The sequence below is a fragment of the Aquarana catesbeiana genome, linkage group LG02 (genome assembly GCF_042186555.1).
Source record: "Aquarana catesbeiana isolate 2022-GZ linkage group LG02, ASM4218655v1, whole genome shotgun sequence".
NCBI lineage: Eukaryota > Metazoa > Chordata > Amphibia > Anura > Ranidae > Aquarana > Aquarana catesbeiana.
Window position 1 is genome coordinate 386,447,015 of NC_133325.1, and position 21,678 is coordinate 386,468,692.

The 21,678-nt window shown below is 44.2% G+C and overlaps 1 protein-coding gene across 2 annotated transcripts in view; it reads right to left on the bottom strand.

Moving 5' to 3' along the window:
• TRIM37 (tripartite motif containing 37) overlaps positions 1–20,905 on the bottom strand; it is a 291,747-nt gene extending 270,842 nt beyond the window's left edge. For both annotated transcript variants that reach the window (XM_073615167.1, XM_073615166.1), the window contains exons 1-2: positions 20,521–20,905; positions 2,740–2,841 (exon numbers count right to left, since the gene is read on the bottom strand). In XM_073615167.1, coding sequence (XP_073471268.1) covers positions 2,740–2,841; positions 20,521–20,679 — 261 coding nt within the window. In that variant the 5' untranslated portion in view covers positions 20,680–20,905. The remainder of the gene's footprint in view (positions 1–2,739; positions 2,842–20,520) is intronic.
• Positions 20,906–21,678: the final 773 nt, after the last annotated feature.

Sequence of the window (21,678 nt, forward strand, 5' to 3'; positions counted from 1 at the left end):
TTAGAAAAGTGGAGGATATAAAAAAAATGGAAGACCTCGTTCTTACGGCCAGACACCAAAACGAACGGTTCTCTAAGACTTGGACCAGGTGGAATATGTTCATATTCTCGGATGAGGGACAGAACCTCCTGGGAAGTGGGTCTTCTATTTAACATGTTTGGATAGATCCCTGTGGTCGGAGCGGATGCATTTGCTGCCTCTATGTGCCCCCTTACCCCTACCCCCTTTCCTGTTTCTCTACCCCCCTCCTCTAACTTTCCTCGCTTCTTCCTTAATTCTTTTCATCCTCTTCCCCCTCTTGACCTTCTGCTAACACTTTTCCTAATGTTCCCTATTCTACTCTACCTCTTTATCTCTATCTCCTCCTTATGCTTGGGAATTTTTCTTCTCGAATCTCTCTTGAAAATGGTAAATGGAGAGGGAGGGCCCTACTGGATCATATAGCATTACAGTATAAGACATTGTGACTACACATTACTGTTATAATTTCTCAAATGGTGGAATTGCGAATTTTACATTGAAAGAGGCTGCAACCTCATTCTTCTTTCTACTGACAGAGGCTGCGTCCTCACCACTTCTCACATGTCTATGTATGTGCTGTTGTGCTGGTGTTCCTTCTCCGGATGTTGAATAAAAATTATATTTGCAAAAAAAAAAAAAAAAAATGGCATATAAGCAGAAACATATCTAGACTGTAGTTCTGAAAAGGATAACAAAGCACCATCACCAAAAATGGGTTGTAAATGAGTGATACCCCATATGCACCATTTAGGAGCATACCATGTTTGGCTAGTTCTGGGCAAGCATCATTATACCATAAGAGACTGTAGTAGGTATACCCATCACAAGCTGCAAGTGTTTGGCCTTTGTCCAAATTTTATGAATTAAAATGTTTTACAGGTAGTTTGTTAGCTTTACTTAAGTGAAGAGATTCCAGATCCCCAGGAAGCTCATGACAACTTGTCAAATGTTGTATCACCGATAGTGTGGAATCCACAGAGTTGTGGGACTCAAAAGAATTATGCATTCCAACACTCATATGTTGAAGCTGAGCTACCAAATAACACAACCTAAGATTAGGTAAAACAACTTCTCTATCTTTTGGTCGCTGTAATTGTTCCAACTTGATCCTGTGTGTCTAACCACAGCAGAGTTCTAAAAATGAAATTAACAATATGAAAAATCCTTAACAGGTATAACCATAGGGGTACTGTGTAAAAAATACAGTAGTTGGGGCAGTAATGGTGGGGGAATTCAGAAGGCCAACATATTTAAAAAGTTGATGTAATTTGCACCGTTTTTGTAAAATGCAAAATGAAGGCATCATTGGGAATACTGCCCTATCAAGGGAGTAATTAATAGGGAGGCTTGAATGCGCTCCAAACATTGATAAAGTGTATATAACTGCCCAGAGGGAAGAGTTTGTGTCACCAACTTCAATGCAGATTAAAGAGCTATGCCTTTACCAAAAAAATACCAGATTGTGGAGCATGATCATAATTCATATGGCAGGCATTAGAGATGACAAAGGATGCCTTGAAGAAGTTTGAATTACATACTGATTGCTAACTTTTTTGCTTTGAAATGTTGAAGTCAGTTTAAAGTGAACACATGCTTTGCATTATGCCCAAGTGGCCAATTGTCAGCACAAGTGTTGTGACATGGTTACGTGAGCGAGTCACATGGTCCCCCAAGCTGGGGAGGTACCACGTACGTCACTTCATTTCCAAGGCAAATGGAGGGAGAAAAAAAGAAGGCAAATATAAGCAGACATTAGAGGACAAAAAAGGCTTTGATATAACAGTCTAAAGAGCTGTAGACACCTTTGTGGGTGCGATATAATCGTATGAGTACACATGCATTTTTGCACATTTCTGACAAAAAAAAAAAAACAACCCATACACACACACCTTTCAAATATTGTGTCGAAGCAAAATGCAATGCACATGAGTTCTGGTGCATGTGTTGTTAGATGTGTGGGGGGTGCCATTAAGAAAGAATTACCCCGCTGTCTGTCTGCAAAACAACCACGTGTTTATGTGCATAGCAGGAAAGCAATTTTGCATGCATTCCTGCAATGTACACATGTGAATCTAGCCTAGGCAAGTGCCAAATCTGGTTACTATGCAAGCCTCATAAAATAAAAAGACCTTCCTCAGCATTCCCTGACTTAACTACAGTACATCTTCCTTCATTTGTGTCTCACACGCTCTCCCCTCTCAGACACTGCAGGTTACAGTGGGAGGTTTTCAGCGATAAAGGAAGTGCGGTCAATACAGAAAGTAGCAGGCAGGACTGGGTGTGACCAGGTGCAGAAAAACAAGCTATAGGCTTGTGTTACAACGGAGTCAACGCTGATAGCCATGCATCCTACAATATTTTTTCATACCACTGTAGCACACGCAGACACAACCTACATGAGAGTGGACACTCTGCCCTGAACTCAGAAGCAGTGCAGCATTGTTGCCATACCATCACTAGAAGCTGCATTAAGTGGATTTCACTGTCAGACTCGACAGGTATTTGTGGGACTTTACAGGGGGATTATTAGAAAACTAAGTGCAAATGCACTTATATTTACATGCCCTGGTACATTTTCTTTTTTATGTGAGGCAAAAGTTCTACTTTAAAAGAGTGCATAGTCAAAGCACAGGTTCACTTTAACAAAAAAAAAAAAAAGAAACTATGAAGTAGTATTATAAAAAAAAAAAAAAAAAAAAAAGAAAAGAAATCACTTACCCGAATACAGCTGAAACAACACAATTTAGAGCAGTGTGGACAAAGGCGGGCATCCCTCAGCTTTTCCATGCAAATAAAACATCTGAAGACCTCTGCTATGCCCTTAATAAATACAAAAACAAACAGGGATTAATACAAAACATTAGCAATGCTAGAAACTACAGCAAATAAAAAATAGGAAGTACATTAATATGACAAGCTTGACGTGAAGTGGTCCTGAACTATGGCTTTATCAAAAAAGTCCAGATAAATGGGTGGTCAGTGTATCGAATCACATATATACATTACTTATTGCTCCTAAAAATAATTTTGAAAAATGTTATAAAAACAGCAAAATGCAAAAAAATAAATAAATTAATAAATAACACACATTTACTAAATATTAACCACTTCAGCCCCAGGAGGATTTACACCCTTAACCACTTGCCCACTTAAACCCCCTTCCCAACCAGACCAATTTTCAGCTTTTAGTATTCTCACATTTTGAATGACAATTACTCAGTCATGCAACACTGTACCCATATGACATTTTTGTCCTTTTTTCATGCAAGTAAAGCTTTCTTTTGATGGTATTTAAACACCAAAAGAGGGGAAGAGCTAAAGCATGCGACGGCTTGTTTACAACTGATCGCTCCGTCATTAGAAGGAGCGATCATGTGGTAAAGGGCCGCTGTCATCGGCCTTTATTGTGATTCGTGATGCGCCGGGTCTGATCACAGATATTCCCAGGTGCGTGCCACAGGGGTCGCACGGGAGCACTATTCTGGGAGGACGTCAATGTACGCCCTCCCAGAGTTATCCGACCGCACTGTAGCCATCATTCGGCTATGGCCCAGTCAGCAAATGGTTAATGACCATGCCATTTTTTGAGATAGGGCACTGCGACGCTTTAACTGACAAATGCGTGGTCATGCGATGTTGTACAAACAAAATTTGTCCTTTTTTTTCCCCACAAAGAGCGCTTTCTTTTGGTGGTATTTGATCACTTCTGCGGTTTTTATTTTTTGCACTACTAAACAAAACAAGAAAATTTTTAAGATAAATAATCTTTTTTACTTTTTTTGCTATAATAAATATCCCCCAAAAAAATTCTGCATCAGTTTAGGCCAATATAGATTCTTCTACATATTTAAAATAAAATAAACATAAAATCGCAATAAGCATATCTTGATTAGTTTGCGCAAAAGTTATAGCGTCTACAAAATAGGGGATATATTTACGCCATTTTTATTTTTTTTACTAGTAATGGCGGTGATCAGCGATTTTTAACGGGACTGCGACATTGCGGCAGACAGATCAGACACGTTTGACACTTTTTTGGGACCAGTGACATTTATACAGCGATCAGTGCTAAAAATAGCCACTGATTACTGTATAAATGACACTGGCAAGGAAGGGGATAACACTGGCGGGCGATCTAGGGGAACCAGGGGGAGGCAGATCCCCACACCCTGGGATATTCACTTTTTCATTACCTCTATATATTGGTGTTCTTGGTGGGTTGTAAAAGATTACACCTACCCTTGAGTTCTTATTTTACACTACAATGTTGGAAGAGGGACTCTTGCTACCTATTCCTCTACGTTTTTCCTGGTTGCCCCGCCTTGCCACCGGCTGGTTACCTCCTAAGCTTCTGGGGGGGATGCTATACTCACCCCTTATCTCCTACCACCATGAACATCATCATATATGCCTTACTATCATTATACTACATATCCAGAGGTAAGAATGTTAGGACCAGAGATTCTGTTCCCTCTCTTCCTGTTGTAATTAATTACCATTAATTACTATTTTACGCTATATTTTAGGTACTTCCAGTTAGATGCTCCTGATGAGTGGACAAACTTCCACGAAACGCGTCAAGCATTTACATTTGATGGCATGTCACAGCAATCATGCATCTACCATGGGCATTTGAATATCTAAGTCATCAATTTCATTTTTAATACAATATTGATTATATATACACACACACATGTTGGGTGTAATGTTGATGCTACTACCATTTATCATGTGCTGCAGTGTTTAATATACTATGTTGTTATTATTAATGTGATTTAATTATCATGTTTTATTTACTCTGTACCATACTTATTGATTGAATGTGTTTATCATCTATTGCACTTTGCTCTCATGAGGTATCAATAAATTTATTTTACCTATATTTGATGACTCAGCCTGCCCTAGTGTTGTGTTTCACATAAAGTCCCAACTTCCCCATCTCCCCCTGGTTCCCCTCTCTTCTCATATACATAGGGATGGAGACCTGTTTACTGGATGGTCATGGTCTCATATAAAGTCCCAACATTTTTTCTCTTTTCACCTAATCGATGAAAATAGTTGTCAACTATTTTCATAATCGATCGGCCAGCCGATTTGTTGGCCTGCACGCAGAATGCATTATTTGTTTACATATCAGGAAATACAATGCAGCACACATACAGTTCAGTACATCATCCATACATGTCAGTAAGTGCGTGAGAACATGTGAATGTGTGAGGAGCAATGTCTCATGGGACAGGTAGTCCTGGGCAGGAAGTGAATGGTTCTAAAGGCAGAAGTTTTTTTACTTTGCTAAAGGGGCACTCTATACTATACTTTGCAGCTTCCTATTGGGGAATTCTGAAGGCAGGAGGAGCCAGAAGTGCCGGAGGGGGACCCCAGAAGAGGAGAATCAGTGCTGTGCAAAACCATTACACAAAGAAGGTAAGTATAACATGTTTGTTATTTAAAAAAAAAAAAAAAAAATGAATAAAAAAAGAACCTGTGCAGGGAAGATCAGCATCTGAACCCAGAGAAGCTGGAGTCCGATAGACTGGAGGTAATTGAAGGCATTACAATTACATTTAAAGTCAACTTTTACCAGTATTGTACATTATATTTAAAAATATTATATCCATAAAAAAAAAAAAAAAAAGGGTTTAGCTTTTAGTACTACTTAACCGCTTTTGGCCTGCCGCGGTCGTTTTACGTCGCTACTTTGAAGAGGAATACCGTTGTTATAGTAGCAGCTAGCTACCATAACCCCAGTATCCTCTTCAAGAGTGGGCGGTCCGCTTAAAGATAAAAGTGGTCTCTGCAGCAGATTTGCCGCAAGATCACTTATCAGCGGCAAGAAAAGCCCCCACCGGCCCCCCTCCGGTGCCCTCCACCGCTTACCGGAGCCGGCGGTAGCGATCGGATCCTCTCCCTAGCCTGACATGGAGACGAGAGAGGGGAAGATGGCCCCCACCCGTCTCCATATCACTGCAGGGCGGAAGCGACATCAAAACGTCACTTCTGCTCATAGTTCTTAAAAGGGACATTTTTTTTTTATATGACATAACATTTTTTATTTTATTTTTTTTACTGCATTTTAGTGTAAATATGAGATCTGAGGTCTTTTTGACCCCAGAGCTCATATTTAAGAGGTCCTGTCAAGCTTTTTTTTTCTATTACAAGGGTTGTTTACATCCCTTGTAATAGGAATAAAAGTGACACAATTTTTTAAAAAGAACAGTGTAAAAATCAAAAATAAAAAAGGTCAAATAAATAAGAAAAAACATTTTTTTTTTTTAAACACGCCCTGTCCCTCCGAGCTTACGTGCAGAAGCGAACGCATATGTGAGCAGTGCCCGCATATGAAAACGGTGTTCAAACCACACATTTGAGGTATCACCACAATCGTTAGAGCAAGAGCAATAATTCTAGCTCTAGACCTCCTCTGTTACTCAAAACATGCAACCTGTAGAATTTTTTAAACGTCACCCATGGAGATTTTTAGGGGAAAAATTTGTCTCCATTCCACGGGGTGGCGCAACTTTGAAGCGTGACATGGCTATCAATTTACTCGGCGTAACATTATCTTTCACAATATAAACTTTACTGTTAAAGTGCACTTGTAAGACCGCTGCGCAAATACGGTGTGACAAAAAGTATTGCAACGACTGCCATTTTATTCTCTAGGGTGTTAGAAAAAAAACAAAAAATATATAAATGTTTGGGTGTTGTAAGTAATTTTTTAGCAAAAAAACAAAACAAAAAAAAAACAGTTTTTAACTTGTAAACACCAAATCTCATTAAGAGGCTTGGTCCTTAAGTGGTTAATTAAAAAGATTTATATCTCTCTTCTTCCACCCTTCATATCTGACTCCTAGTTATAATGCAAAATATATATAATATTATATTCACTGTTTCACTATATAAATGAGCCCCTTAGGCTGCTTTCACACTGGGACGGGCGTGGGCAGTAAAGCTTTACCGTCGCTATTCGGCCGCTAGCGAGTCGTGTTTAACCCCTGCTAGCGGCCGAAAATTAAAGACACCCGCAAAGTGACGGCCACAGCGGCACTGCCCATTAATTTCAATAGGCAGGGGCGCTTTAGGAGCAATGTATACGCTGCTCCTACAGCGCTGCATAGATGCTGCTTGCAGGACTTTTTTTTACCGTCCTGCAAGCGCACCGCTCCAATGTGAAAGCATCAAGGACTTTTTTCAATGCAAAACCGTGCTTTTTTGCTTCAATAGACAAGCTGCAGAAAAGCATGTAGTGCATTTTTGCAGAAATTTGCGTTTTTTTAATCTGCCCAACAACAAATTAGCCTAAAAAAAAGCATAAGAAATGCAAATCGTAGCAAAATGGCGTGTGCAAAAATGCAAAACGCACAGCTAAAAGCACTGTAGAAACAGATCAAAAGCAAGTAATAAAAAACAGTCAGAAAAGAAAATTTCAGTTGCCTTCACCTGTAAAACTAGGGCTGAAACAACTAATCGACAACTAATGGATTATGAAAATAGTGGTCAACTATTTTCATAATTGATTAATTGGCCAGCTGATTAGTTGGCCTGCATACAGAATGCATTCATTGTTTACATATCAGGAAATACAGTACAGCACACATACAGCTCAGTACACCGTCCATACAGGTCAGTAAGTGCCTGAGAACTTGTGAATGTGTGAGGAGCAATGCCTCATGGAACATGTAGTCCTGGGCAGGAAGTGAGTGGGTCTAAAGGCAGAAGTTTTTTTTTAGCTTGCTATAGGGGCACACTATACTATAATTTGCAGCTTGCTATTGGGGCACTCTAAAGGCAGGAGGAGCCAGAAGCGTCGGTGGGGGACCCCAGAAGAGAAGAATCGGGGCTGCTCTGTGCAAAACCATTACACAGAACAGGTAAGTATAACATGTTTGTTTAGAAAAAAAATGACTATAAAGACTGTGCAGGGAAGATCAGCATATGAACCAAGAGAAGGTGGAGGCTGATAGACTGGAGGTAATAGAAGGCATTACTATTACATTTAAAGTAAACTTTTACATGGAGGCGAGCCACATTACATGGGAGCAGGGCACGTTAAGGGGGAGTAGGACACATTTAAAGGAGGCAGGGCACATTTCGTGGGAGCAGGGCACATTACATGCGCCCCAGTGTGAAAGGGGTCTTAAAAAAAAAAAAAATATGATCTTTGAGTCTGATGATATTTACCAGATTCAACCTCTAATGGTATATACAGTATATCTCTTGTCTGTTATTCTCAGAGTTGATTAGAGATTTTGCTCCCTAATCATATAGTTGGAGATTTTTAAGAATAAATTGCCTTTTTTTTAACCTTTACATATTAAATTATACACCACGCTTTTTTTAAGGTTATTATCCGATTAATCGAAACAATAATTGGCCAACTAATCGATTATGAAAATAATTGTTACTTGCAGCCCTATGTAAAACCATTCCTGTTTTGGAGGTCATTTCATTTTCATCTAGTGCACCTGTTGTTAATTTCATTAAGACCAAAGCAGATGAAACTGATTAACAACCCCCTCTGAGGCTGGGTTCACACTATACTACACGACAGTAGTACGACTTTCATCCTACTTTGCACTGCGACATCAGTCCTACATTGGTCCTACATCCATCCAACTTTCATGAACAGGATACTACTTTGATCCAACTTTTCAGATAGTACACTTGTCCTTTGACCAATCAAAACTATCACACAATGGGAGGGGCTACAGCAGGGAGCAGGAAATAACACAATGTCGTATGCCAAAGTCGGATGGTTAGGACAAGGATCCGACTTCAATGATAGTCAATGGGCTGAAGTAGGATCAAAGTCGGACCAAAGTAGTACAGGGAGCATTTCTAAAGTCGGAACGACTTGTGTCGGACCAGTTAGAACGGCTCCCATAGGGAAACATTGAATTTCACACGTCATGCGACATGAGCTCCCAATGTCGGAGCGTTTGTCGGACCAGTGTGAACCCAGCCTCATACTTAACTGACCAGATCAGTATATCAGGAGTGTAATATATATATATATTATATATATATATTTTTTTTTTTTTATTTAAAAGATAGTACTAAAAGGCAGAGACTTTTTTTTTTTTGCACGGATATAACCATTTTAAATATACAGGGGGTCCCCTAGTTACAAACATCCGACTTACAAACGACTCCTACTTACAAACGGAGGGAGACAACAGGAAGTGAGAGGAAATCTACCCCTAGGAAGGGAAATTCATTCCTGTAAGAGCTATTATGGGGAAAAGGTACCTCCACTGATGCTTTACCACCAAGGCTTGTTTCCACAACAACCCAAAATTTTCAAAATCCAATTGTCATTGGGACAGAAAGTGAGGTGAAATCTTCTGAACAGGGGCACACACAGCAAAACAAACATTACAGGGGTGTTAACCCTTCCCTATGCTATCCAAAAAGCTTAAAAATATTTTTTTTGGCTGGAGCTACACTTAAAAAATGTACCTGTTCCGACTTACAAACAGATTCAACTTAAGAACAAACCTACAGTCCCTATCTTGTTTGTAACCTGGGGAACCCCTGTAATGCACAGAACTGGTAAACTTTTACTCTAAATGTAATTGCAATGCCTTAGATCAGTGGTCCCCAACCTTTTTGGCAACTGGGATTGGCTGCGTGGAAGAAAATTGTGCAAAGGACTGAGGGGGGGGGTGGTCAGGCAAGGGGTAAACAATTTTTCACGGGCAGTGGCTGGTGTTAGCGCTTCAATCATCATGGCACCATGCTTGATATGGTGTCAGGGAGATTGAAGCGCATTATTTCTTTTATTACATTGTAGTAATAAATAAAATAGTTCAACTCACCATAATGCAGAATCAGTGGGAGCCCTGAGCGTGTCACTTGCCACTGTCGTCTGCCACCAGATGCGGAATGTCACTTGCCACGCTGCCTGCCACCAGATGTGGATTGTCACTTGCCACGCTGTCTGCAACGTCACCTGTCACAAGGGGTGGATTGTCATTTGCCACGTTGCCTGTCACCAGATGCGGAATGTCACTTGCCACGCTGACTGCCACCACTGCACTGGTGGCAGCACTGGTCTATTTAGCACAGAGGCAAGCCTCTGTGCAGTGGTGGGTTCCGAATGAAAGCAGGAGAGCGGTGATGCGATGCAGGCAGTAAGAGGTGATGTCATCTCTCTGCTACCCACCGCACCTCCGACACTGAGGCTGACAGAACACTGGCCGTGAGGGCGGAAGAGCGGTGATGTGGGGGGCGGAGAGAGATGATGTCATCTCGGCTTGCCCGCCCGCTTCTTCCATCCACCCAGCTCTCATATGCCGGCCGGTCGCCCGCCCAGCTCTCTTATGCCAGTCACCCGGCTTTCTCATGCCAGTTGCCCGCGGCCTGGCTGCATAAAGGCCACGGCCTGGTAGTCAACGACCCCTGCCTTAGATTACCTCCAGTCTATCAGCCTGCAGCTTGTCTGGGTTCAGATGCTGATCTTCCCTGCAGAAAACCCCTAAAGTGATAGTAAACTCTAGTTTTTTTTTTATTTTATTTTTTTAAATGAACTGGTCATCTTTACCTGCTCTGTACAATGCTTTTGCACAAGGCAGACCTGATTCTCCCCTTGTGGGGTCTCACACTGGCTTCTCACGTTTTTCTGGCTCCCCCTGCCTTCAGAGTACCCCAATAGCAAGCAGCAAAAGTACAGTATAGAGTACCCCTATGGCAAGGTAAAAAAAAAAAAAAAAAAAAAAAAAAAAAACTTCTGCCTTTGGAATCACTCACTTTCTTCTCCTGCCAGGGACTACATGTCCCACAAAGCATTGCTCCTTACACATTCACAAGCTCTCAGACACCTACTGACATGTATGGACGATGTACTGAGCTGTATGTGTGCTGCACTGTGTATACTGACTTGTACGTATGGATGGTGTACTGAGCTGTATGTGTGCGACACTTTATTTCCTGATACGTAAAACAAATAATGCATTCTGTATACAGGCCAAATAATCGGTTGACCAACTACTAGATTATGAAAATAGTTAATAACTATTTTCATAATCGACTATGTTGATTAGTTGTTCCAGCCCTATTACTATTTAAACCCTGGTGAATAACCATTATGTTTCCAGCGTACGTTAAAAAGATTGACAAAAAACTATTACGCCTGGGAATTGGTCCACGCCTGATGCAAAACATGATTGCCCTAAACTGAAACCCACACACTAGAGTATGAACAAATGGTATACTCTTGAATCCCATTCCCATTAAACAGAACCAGACCAGGCTTCCCCGTTCCAGCTCCTATACGCATTAGTGATGGAACACCTCACTATCACTATTAGGGAAAAACCCCAATAACAGGTCTATAAAATGTCAATTTATGTGAACGATCCCTTGTTATACATTACTAGCCAGCTTGCGACTATCCCTAATCTTCTGAAAGAACTAGACAGGTTTGGGGTCCTTGGTAACGAAGGTCGATTACAACAAAAAGGAGGTCCTTAACGTTTCCCTACCTCAACACACCCAGATCCACATTATGCACACCTTTCCATTTAAATGGCAACCCATCACCATCAAATACTTAGGAATACATATTGCTCAAGATCTCTTAACTGCTGGAACTGAACTATTCCCTAATATTCCACTCTGTTCTGCAGATATTCAAAGATTTTCATGGATGGGCAGGATTACTATCATAAGAGTTCTCCTCATGCCTAGATTTTTGCCTGGAGCACTGCCTATATTTTTGGTGGCCAGCTGTCTTCTACGGAGCTTGCCTGGACAGGACCCCAAGATCTTGTCTCCTCTACAGGCCTACGACTGCTACAGGGGAATTTTGGGTGGAGATTGGCGAGAAACTCCTGTTCGCCAATCTACTCTTGGCTGAATGAATCTGTAAGCTCTGGGTTTAGAGTTGCAAAAATCCCAGAGGCTGCAGCCTGTTATAAAGCAGACTGGGGACAACAAGGAAAACCCAGACTATAGCTGCTTCAGAAGGGAGAAGATAGAACCTGAGCTCCATGGATCCCACTGCTAGGAACATATGAAAACATATTTAGTCATTCAAATTTCCGTCATCTCATGTTTCAGTGAGCTTTAAAAAGTATCAAGTTTAAAAAAAGCATAAAAGCAAGTTTGGATCCCCACTCAAAATCATGAACCAGATAAGATCCTTTGATTACTAAATTTTAAAGGAAAACAGTGTACCAAATAAAAGCCTTATGTCCTTAAAAATGAATAAATAACTTGTTTAGGATTGCAGTTTTTGTCAAGTCATGACACATGCTTAGCCTGAGAATCTAGACCTCCAGTCACAATTCTTTGTGGTTTACAAAGCATTAAGATTTTTACTTCAAAGCCATCAACTATGCTTGAAAAGATACAAAGGAATAAAAAAAGTAACACAGAAATAACAAAAAAACAAGCCAGTGCAATGAAGAAGAGCAGAAATGTGTATTCAGAAAAAGAAAGATATACACGAAGGTCAAATGCCAGAATGCTTTGGACACTATGGTTACATGGTTCCTAGTAACTGTCCAGCCCCTATATAACATAACATTACACCTTCACTGTGTATGTTCATCACTCTAAGCAACTATGAACCATTGATTGTTTACAGGTCTCCAAGCACAACAAGTTTAGGCCGAGTGTAATTTCTATTACAGACAGATGCACTTCATCAAATGTAGTTGTAATAAAAACATAATCCTTGATGCCAAAAGGCCCACTCTTTGTAAAGGTAATGCATTTCCATATCCAACAACTCCTGGGTGTTAGGTCTTCAAAAGGTACATATTACATCTAGGTCATGAATAGTCACATTCTGGATTTTCTTCTTTAATAATGAAGACACTTCACCAATTATCCAAGTGGCTTTATCAGTTCTGAGTGTCAGGAACACACCCCAAATTTTATTTCTACATTCGTAACTTAATCCATTCAACACTGATTTTCCTGTGTGGCTATAAATTATGGGGGTAGGTTTGCGACACTTAAAACTGACAAAATCACTTGAACAAGTGATACAACATCCTCAATATTACAGAATAAGCCTTTACTTTTTGTGCATACAGCAGCCCAAAGTAATGGATAGATATATGTGGGTTTACGCCATACTTGTGGAAAACTTGCGCAGGTGCGTAAATGTACTGTATACACAAGCAGAGCATGTACTGCAAACAGAAAGTTGCCACATTACATTTGACAGAAACTGGTATTTTCTGTATTGCAGAAAATGTATTCAGCCTGAAAAAAAAAAAGAAAAAAAAAAACTGCAAACACCACATCTAGGTACTATTAAACTGAAAAGATTACATTTTTGTTTTTGGGTTCATATACGCTTTAAAAAAGCAGTAAATTAAAGCAATTTCCCAACTGACCTCTGCTGCTGCACACAACGCAAAGTAATTCATAAGTCCTTCTGTTTTCAACACTTCCACATTATACAAATCGGCCTCAGCACATTTTGCACACTAGGGACCACTGGCGGCTGGTGGGTTCTTTGAGGGGGGTGGCAAACAAACCCCCCCGGCGGCGTGGCACAGCACCCAAACACACCCCCCCCCCCGCGTGCGCGTGTGTGGGCAGTCCAGCCCTCACCTGCTCATGCAGCAGGGCTGTGGTGTGCTCTCGTGGAGTGCGGGCAATACCCTCTCCGATGTCGGCTCCTCCAGCTTCCTCTGCCGTGTGTCTTCCGCCATAGCGCTAGGCATCCAAAAGGATCGCCTGCGGCTTTGGCCAATCGGGAAACAGGTCTCACAGACCGGGGAGGAACTTTAGTGTGATAACAGCGAAAATTAATTCACTATGGTCACACAACTGGGTGGGCTCAGAGTGCAATGCTCTGCGTTCACCCTTTTTTGAAGCCTATTAAAGCCTCTGGCTCTAATCGGGTGCTTCAAAAAAACACCCCGCTGCATTGGCATCCATGGTCCGGCGCCACTGATATGTAGATCAGGGGTTCGAACACATGGATAGGGGAGTCGTTGCCCGTGCACCCTCTACGAACAGGCCGCCACTAGGGGCTTACTTAGTATACACCTTCATCCATGGGCAGTTTTGGTTATAGTTTTTCACAGGCACATACAATTTAGGCTGGGTTCACACTAGTGCAAATTGAATGCGGATTTCTCCGCATCCAATTCGCATGACAAGAGATTGTGACTAGCTCTCTATGGAGCCGGTTCACATATCTCCGCTGCGGCTGAGGTGCGGATTGCACAGGAGCCCTGTGCATCTTTGGCTCAGTTTCGGGGCAGAATTCAGGCAAAAATTCGGGCCCGATTCATCCCTGAAAATGGAGAACAGGGACCGGACCCCTGCGAGCCGCATCACTCAGAGGTGTGAACACAGCCTAAGTCTTCACATAATTGCTATTTACTTGACTCAGTCTCATCTCTTATATTTTTATATACATTGTGACAATTTTTAGTGTTTGTATGCGCTACATTGGAGTGTACACTTTTTTTTTTTTAACTAAACTACAGGTTTGATTAATAATATTGTGTAACAGAATTAACTAATGGCAATTGCCATTATTTTTATATCTCCCCCCCCCAATTAAAAAAATAAAAGCTCAACAAATGTCCTTTGCTTTTTTTTTTCTTTTTTTTTCAAAGTGCTTTTTCATGAACAAAATGTACTTTTAGCATGTAAGCGCAAAATGATAAAAATGGCTCCAGCAGGAAAAAGGTTAAGAAATAACCTCACCTTAGTAGGGTGATGCTTTGCTCAAACAACCCCCTTCCCCCCCACCAAAAAAAAAAAAAAAAATCTCCCTTTTGCTCCTACAACTTCGATATATTAGGGCATTGTGGATTTAGTTGTAGGAGGAAAAGGGAGATTTTTGTGGACTGGTGGTGATAGTGGATTGATAGAAGTGTATTATTTTCCCAGGCTGGAAGGGTACTGTGAGTCTGCCCATTCTCCTCTGACATCAACAAGGCATTTTCGTCCACACAACTGCCGCTCAGTGGATATTTTTTCTTTTTCAGACCACTCTCTGTAAACCCTAAAAATGGTTATAAGTAAGGGAGTGTTATAACCCCTGTCAGATTTTTGTTTCACCATCTGTGTCCCATTGCAAAGATTTCCCTTCACTTCCTCACACAAAACATGTCATACCTACCTCCACTGTGCAGTTCGTTTTGCACAGACTGGCCCCGATCATCCTCTTCTTGGGTCCCTCAGCAGCACTGGTGGCTCCTCCCCGCATCGAGTGTCCATGTTGGAGAAGCGCTCTCCTTGATGGACATCCGTGTGGGCACGCTCCCAAATCCTGCTTCTGTGTCCATCCACACAGAATTAAAAAACTAAATTAAGTGCAGCGCAAATGTTATAAAACTATATTGTAAAACTATGATATGTACTGGAAATGATAGTCCATATGAACAAGAAGCACAATCCTCCTGAGGTAAAAACTTCCTTCAGTAAAACTTCTTCTTATTATGGAACCGAAAGCTTCTCCGCTAAAGGTGCATATAATATGCTTACCAGATAGTAGAATCTTACATGCATGGATTCCATACACTCAGGGTCCCCACTGCTCCGATCCTCTGGTTGACATCACTGTTTCCCCACCGGTGACTCTACACAGCACACAATACACACTTAAATCACCAGGAGAAAAAATGTGCAAATCTCTGGTAACAGGAGTGGTCTTCCCTTTGTGGCAACTGCTTCTCCTTTACCTCCGACAATGATTAGGCTACACTCAGGCCGAGCCTCTAACACATATGGTTCCGCCCCAGGCTTCGAGCTTAACTTTGGCTGCTCCTCCTTTGCGGAACCCCAAACTACTGGATAGGTCTTAAGTGGACCTAATTGGAAGAAACAGGTTCTTCCCGCCCAAGGCTGCTCCTGGTTGCTAGACCTGAAGCCTGAGGCCTGTCTGGGAGGCATGCTGGCTGCTAGGTCCACTTAAGACCTATCCAGTAGTTTGGGGTTCCGCAAAGGAGGAGCAGCCAAAGTTAAGCTCGAAGCCTGGGGCGGAACCATATGTGTTAGAGGCTCGGCCTGAGTGTAGCCTAATCATTGTCGGAGGTAAAGGAGAAGCAGTTGCCACAAAGGGAAGACCACTCCTGTTACCAGAGATTTGCACATTTTTTCTCCTGGTGATTTAAGTGTGTATTGTGTGCTGTGTAGAGTCACCGGTGGGGAAACAGTGATGTCAACCAGAGGATCGGAGCAGTGGGGACCCTGAGTGTATGGAATCCATGCCTGTAAGATTCTACTATCTGGTAAGCATATTATATGCACCTTTAGCGGAGAAGCTTTCTGTTCCATAAGAAGAAGAAGTTTTACTGAAGGAAGTTTTTACCTCAGGAGGATTGTGCTTCTTGTTCATATGGACTATCATTTCCAGTACATATCATATAGTTTTACAACATAGTTTTATAATATTTGCGCTGCACTTAATTTAGTTTTTTAATATGATTTATGGGCTTGGTGTTAACCCTCAGTGTTCAGCTTGCATTTTTCTCTAAATTTTTTTTGTGTGTTTGCGCTGATTGTTCCCAATTTTGGTAATTTTGCATCCACAAAGAATGCAGGACTCAGCGCCGCATCACTGGATTTGACTGAGAGCAGTGGGAGCCAATGGCTGCACTGCTATCAATCTATCCAATCAGGACACAAGACACCAGGTAGAGCTGGTGTGCTTGTGCTCGTTCTCAGCCGGAGAAAAATCAGGGTGAGGTAAGTATAACGGGGGCTCGGGGGGGCTGCAGCACCACAGAAGGTTTTTCACCTTAATGCATGGAATGCATTAAGGTGAAAAACCATGTGGGTTTACAACCCCTTTAAGGGAATTCCTTGAGGACCCCCAGGTCACCAGAACCAGTGTCCCAACTGGAAGAATTTTTGCCCTCTATTACTTTTCTGGGGACAACTCAAAATTTGTGATTTTCTTTTAAGTTCACCTTTCAAATATAATGGTAAACAGGAAAAATAGAGGAGGGTGAATCACCCTAATTGGGGCCCACACAGCAATAAAAATTTACTGGGGTTTTAATGCCTCTCTACTCTGTCCAAAACTAAAATAAAAGGTTACACTTTAAAGTTTTCTATCTTAATGCAGTCTACTGTATGCATTAGGGTAAAAAACACTTTTATGCCTGGTGCAATTAACATGCATTCTGGAAACACAGGCAGAAACACGTTTCTGCCTATAATTCTGATACACTCAGATGTGAATAGGCCCATGGCGGGGTGAAGTTATTCTTATAGCCCTGGTTATAACTGATGCTGCAGTCACCACCAACATATCCTCCAGAGACATCCAACAAGAGGCTGACTCCAACAAATGTCAGCCACGGGCATATTACAGAATCTCAGCTGGCCTCACTGATAATCATCCACAAGAAGAATAAGGGGTATGAATGAGGACATCTGGTGATCAGATATGCTTGGAGTGAATCCCAATTGCTTTCATTCCCCAGGAGAGAAAATTCATTCCAGAGATGACAAGCTCCCCATTCATTACAAGTGCACACAGCATTACTCAGCAGGGATACTGCAGAGGGATGGAGGAGGACAGAGAAGCAGATATGGCCCTGATCAGGGAAGGCACCCAGTCTGACAAACACACGATGGGAGTGGGCACCCAGGCTCACACACACACGCATGATGAGCGCGGGCACCCAGGCTCACACACGCACGCAAGATGAGCGCGGGCACCCAGGTTTACACACACGCACACAAGATGAGCGCGGGCACCCAGGTTTACACACACGCACACAAGATGAGCGCGGGCACCCAGGTTTACACACACGCACGCAAGATGAGCGCGGGCACCCAGGCTTACACAAGCACGCAAGATGAGCGCGGGCATCCAGGTTTACACACACGCACGCAAGATGAGCGCGGGCACCCAGGTTAACACACGCACGCAAGATGAGCGCGGGCACCCAGGTTAACACACGCACGCAAGATGAGCGCGGGCACCCAGGTTAACACACGCACGCAAGATGAGCGCGGGCACCCAGGTTAACACACACGCACGCACGATGAGCGCGGGCACCCAGGTTAACACACACGCACGCACGATGAGCGCGGGCACCCAGGTTAACACACACGCACGCACGATGAGCGCGGGCACCCAGGTTAACACACACGATGAGCGCGGGCACCCAGGTTAACACACACGCACGATGAGCGCGAGCACCCAGGTTAACACACACGCACGATGAGCGCGGGCACCCAGGTTAACACACACGCACGATGAGCGCGGGCACCCAGGTTAACACACACGCACGATGAGCGCGGGCACCCAGGTTAACACACACGCACGATGAGCGCGGGCACCCAGGATCACATGAGCGCGGGCACCCAGGATCACACACAGACGCGCGCATGATGAGCGCGGGCACCCAGGATCACACACACAAGCTCGCATGATGAGCGCGGGCACCCAGGATCACACACACAAGCGCGCATGATGAGCGCGGGCACCCAGGATCACACACACAAGCGCGCATGATGAGCGCGGGCACCCAGGATCACACACACAAGCGCGCATGATGAGCGCGGGCACCCAGGATCACATGAGCGCGGGCACCCAGGATCACACACAGACGCGCGCATGATGAGCGCGGGCATCCAGGATTACAGAAGATCCCTCCATGATCAGTGCAGCCCCCCCAGTCACACACAAGATCCCTCCATGATCAGTGCAGCCCCCCAGTCACACACAAGATCCCTCCATGATCAGTGCAGCCCCCCAGTCACACACAAGATCCCTCCATGATCAGTGCAGCCCCCCCAGTCACACACAAGATCCCTCCATGATCAGTGCAGCCCCCCCAGTCACACACAAGATCCCTCCATGATCAGTGCAGCCCCCCAGTCACACACAAGATCCCTCCATTATCAGTGCAGCCCCCCAGTCACACACAAGATCCCTCCATTATCAGTGCAGCCCCCCCCAGTCACACATACAAGATCCCCCCCATTATCAGTGCAGCCCCCCCCCCAGTCACACATACAAGATCCCCCCCCATTATCAGTGCAGCCCCCCCAGTCACACATACAAGATCCCCCCCATTATCAGTGCAGCCCCCCCAGTCACACATACAAGATCCCCCCCAATCACACACAAGATCCCTCCATGATCAGTGCAGCCCCCCAATCACACACAAGATCCCCCCATGATCAGTGCAGCCCCCCAATCACACACAAGATCCCCCAATGATCAGTGCAGCCCCCCAATCACACACAAGATCCCCCAATGATCAGTGCAGCCCCCCAATCACACACAAGATCCCCCAATGATCAGTGCAGCCCCCCAATCACACACAAGATCCCCCAATGATCAGTGCAGCCCCCCAATCACACACAAGATCCCCCAATGATCAGTGCAGCCCCCCAATCACACACAAGATCCCCCAATGATCAGTGCAGCCCCCCAATCACACACAAGATCCCCCAATGATCAGTGCAGCCCCCCAATCACACACAAGATCCCCCAATGATCAGTGCAGCCCCCCAATCACACACAAGATCCCCCAATGATCAGTGCAGCCCCCCCAATGATCAGTGCAGCCCCCCCAATCACACACAAGATCCCCCAATGATCAGTGCAGCCCCCCAATCACACACAAGATCCCCCAATGATCAGTGCAGCCCCCCAATCACACACAAGATCCCCCAATGATCAGTGCAGCCCCCCAATCACACACAAGATCCCCCAATGATCAGTGCAGCCCCCCAATCACACACAAGATCCCCCAATGATCAGTGCAGCCCCCCAATCACACACAAGATCCCCCAATGATCAGTGCAGCCCCCCAATCACACACAAGATCCCCCAATGATCAGTGCAGCCCCCCAATCACACACAAGATCCCCCAATGATCAGTGCAGCCCCCCAATCACACACAAGATCCCCCAATGATCAGTGCAGCCCCCCCAATGATCAGTGCAGCCCCCCCAATCACACACAAGATCCCCCAATGATCAGTGCAGCCCCCCAATCACACACAAGATCCCCCAATGATCAGTGCAGCCCCCCAATCACACACAAGATCCCCCAATGATCAGTGCAGCCCCCCAATCACACACAAGATCCCCCAATGATCAGTGCAGCCCCCCAATCACACACAAGATCCCCCAATGATCAGTGCAGCCCCCCCAATGATCAGTGCAGCCCCCCCAATCACACACAAGATCCCCCAATGATCAGTGCAGCCCCCCAATCACACACAAGATCCCCCAATGATCAGTGCAGCCCCCCAATCACACACAAGATCCCCCAATGATCAGTGCAGCCCCCCAATCACACACAAGATCCCCCAATGATCAGTGCAGCCCCCCAATCACACACAAGATCTCCCCATGATCAGTGCAGCCCCCCAATCACACACAAGATCTCCCCATGATCAGTGCAGCCCCCCAATCACACACAAGATCCCCCAATGATCAGTGCAGCCCCCCAATCACACACAAGATCCCCCAATGATCAGTGCAGCCCCCAATCACACACAAGATCCCTCCATGACACACAGGCAGACACCTGTCATCAGCCCCCCTCACCTCCACACTCTGCTCGTCCATCTCCTCCAGTTTGGGCTCCTTGATCTTGCAGTAGTGCAGGGATTTCTTCCTGGACCTGAAGTAGGTCAGGTATCTGAGGGTGCTGCACAGACAGGTGAGGAAATTATCAGTAAAACGCCCCCTGTCAGCTGCAGACATGCAGCAGCCGGTGCAATGAAGGAGAGCGACAGGGATGGGAGGGAGAGGATGACGGCGGGCAGGCGCACTCTGCTCGGTCCTGCTAGATGAATGAGCGGGAAGAGAAACCAAGGCTGCGTTCCATCAGGACATGAATCCACCGGCAGCCATATTGAACCGCAGCCCGTTACTGAGAGACGAGCGACGCCATGGATAAGCCAGCCGGGGCATGGGGCGGGGCCAGTGATGTCAAGACGTGCGGGGCGTGTACGGCGTCTTGTTGATTTTCTGACTAGAATGTGGGGAGTGAGGGCAGCTATCTCTGTAGAGATGTGTGTGAGGTGCATCTGCTGCTCTTGCACCTAACATAGGCAGAATCATTTTACAGTGTTTGCAGCCAACGGTCACATATTTTTATATATAAGTGGTTAAATTACACAAAAGAGAGTGAGTACAGCGCTATTAAAGGGTTACTAAACCCACACCAGTAAAATCAGTCTGTATATGCAGTAAAACATGCGTGTTATACTCACTGTGGACTGGGACCTAAGGGGTTAATCCTCCAAATTGTATAAAAAGGCTGTTTGATTCTGTCTTCTCTGATCCTCCCCTTCTTCCACAGTCCCCAATCCTTCTCCTGGCTGTACAGAGCCTTGGAGACACTCCGCACATGCTCAGTTTGGTGTGTATTGCTAGAGAGCTTTTTTTTTTTTTCTTGGGAGGGTGCATGTGATCAGCACTGTCCAGACAGAGGGTCAGGGGTCCTGGGTCCTGCAGCCTCATAGTACAGTCAGAGCTGAATGAAAACTTTTCCTACAACTTTAACCAGACACTGATAGAAGTCACAAGACTGCTATACACTTGCTAATGAGAAAAGGTATTTATCATTTTATATTTATTCAAATAATTGCATTTCCATGTTCTGTGTACTGTGGGAGACCAGATATAGTGAATGCAGAGCCCTGGGTTTAGTAACACTCTAATCACAAGTGACAAAATTGTAAACATGGAACCACATCA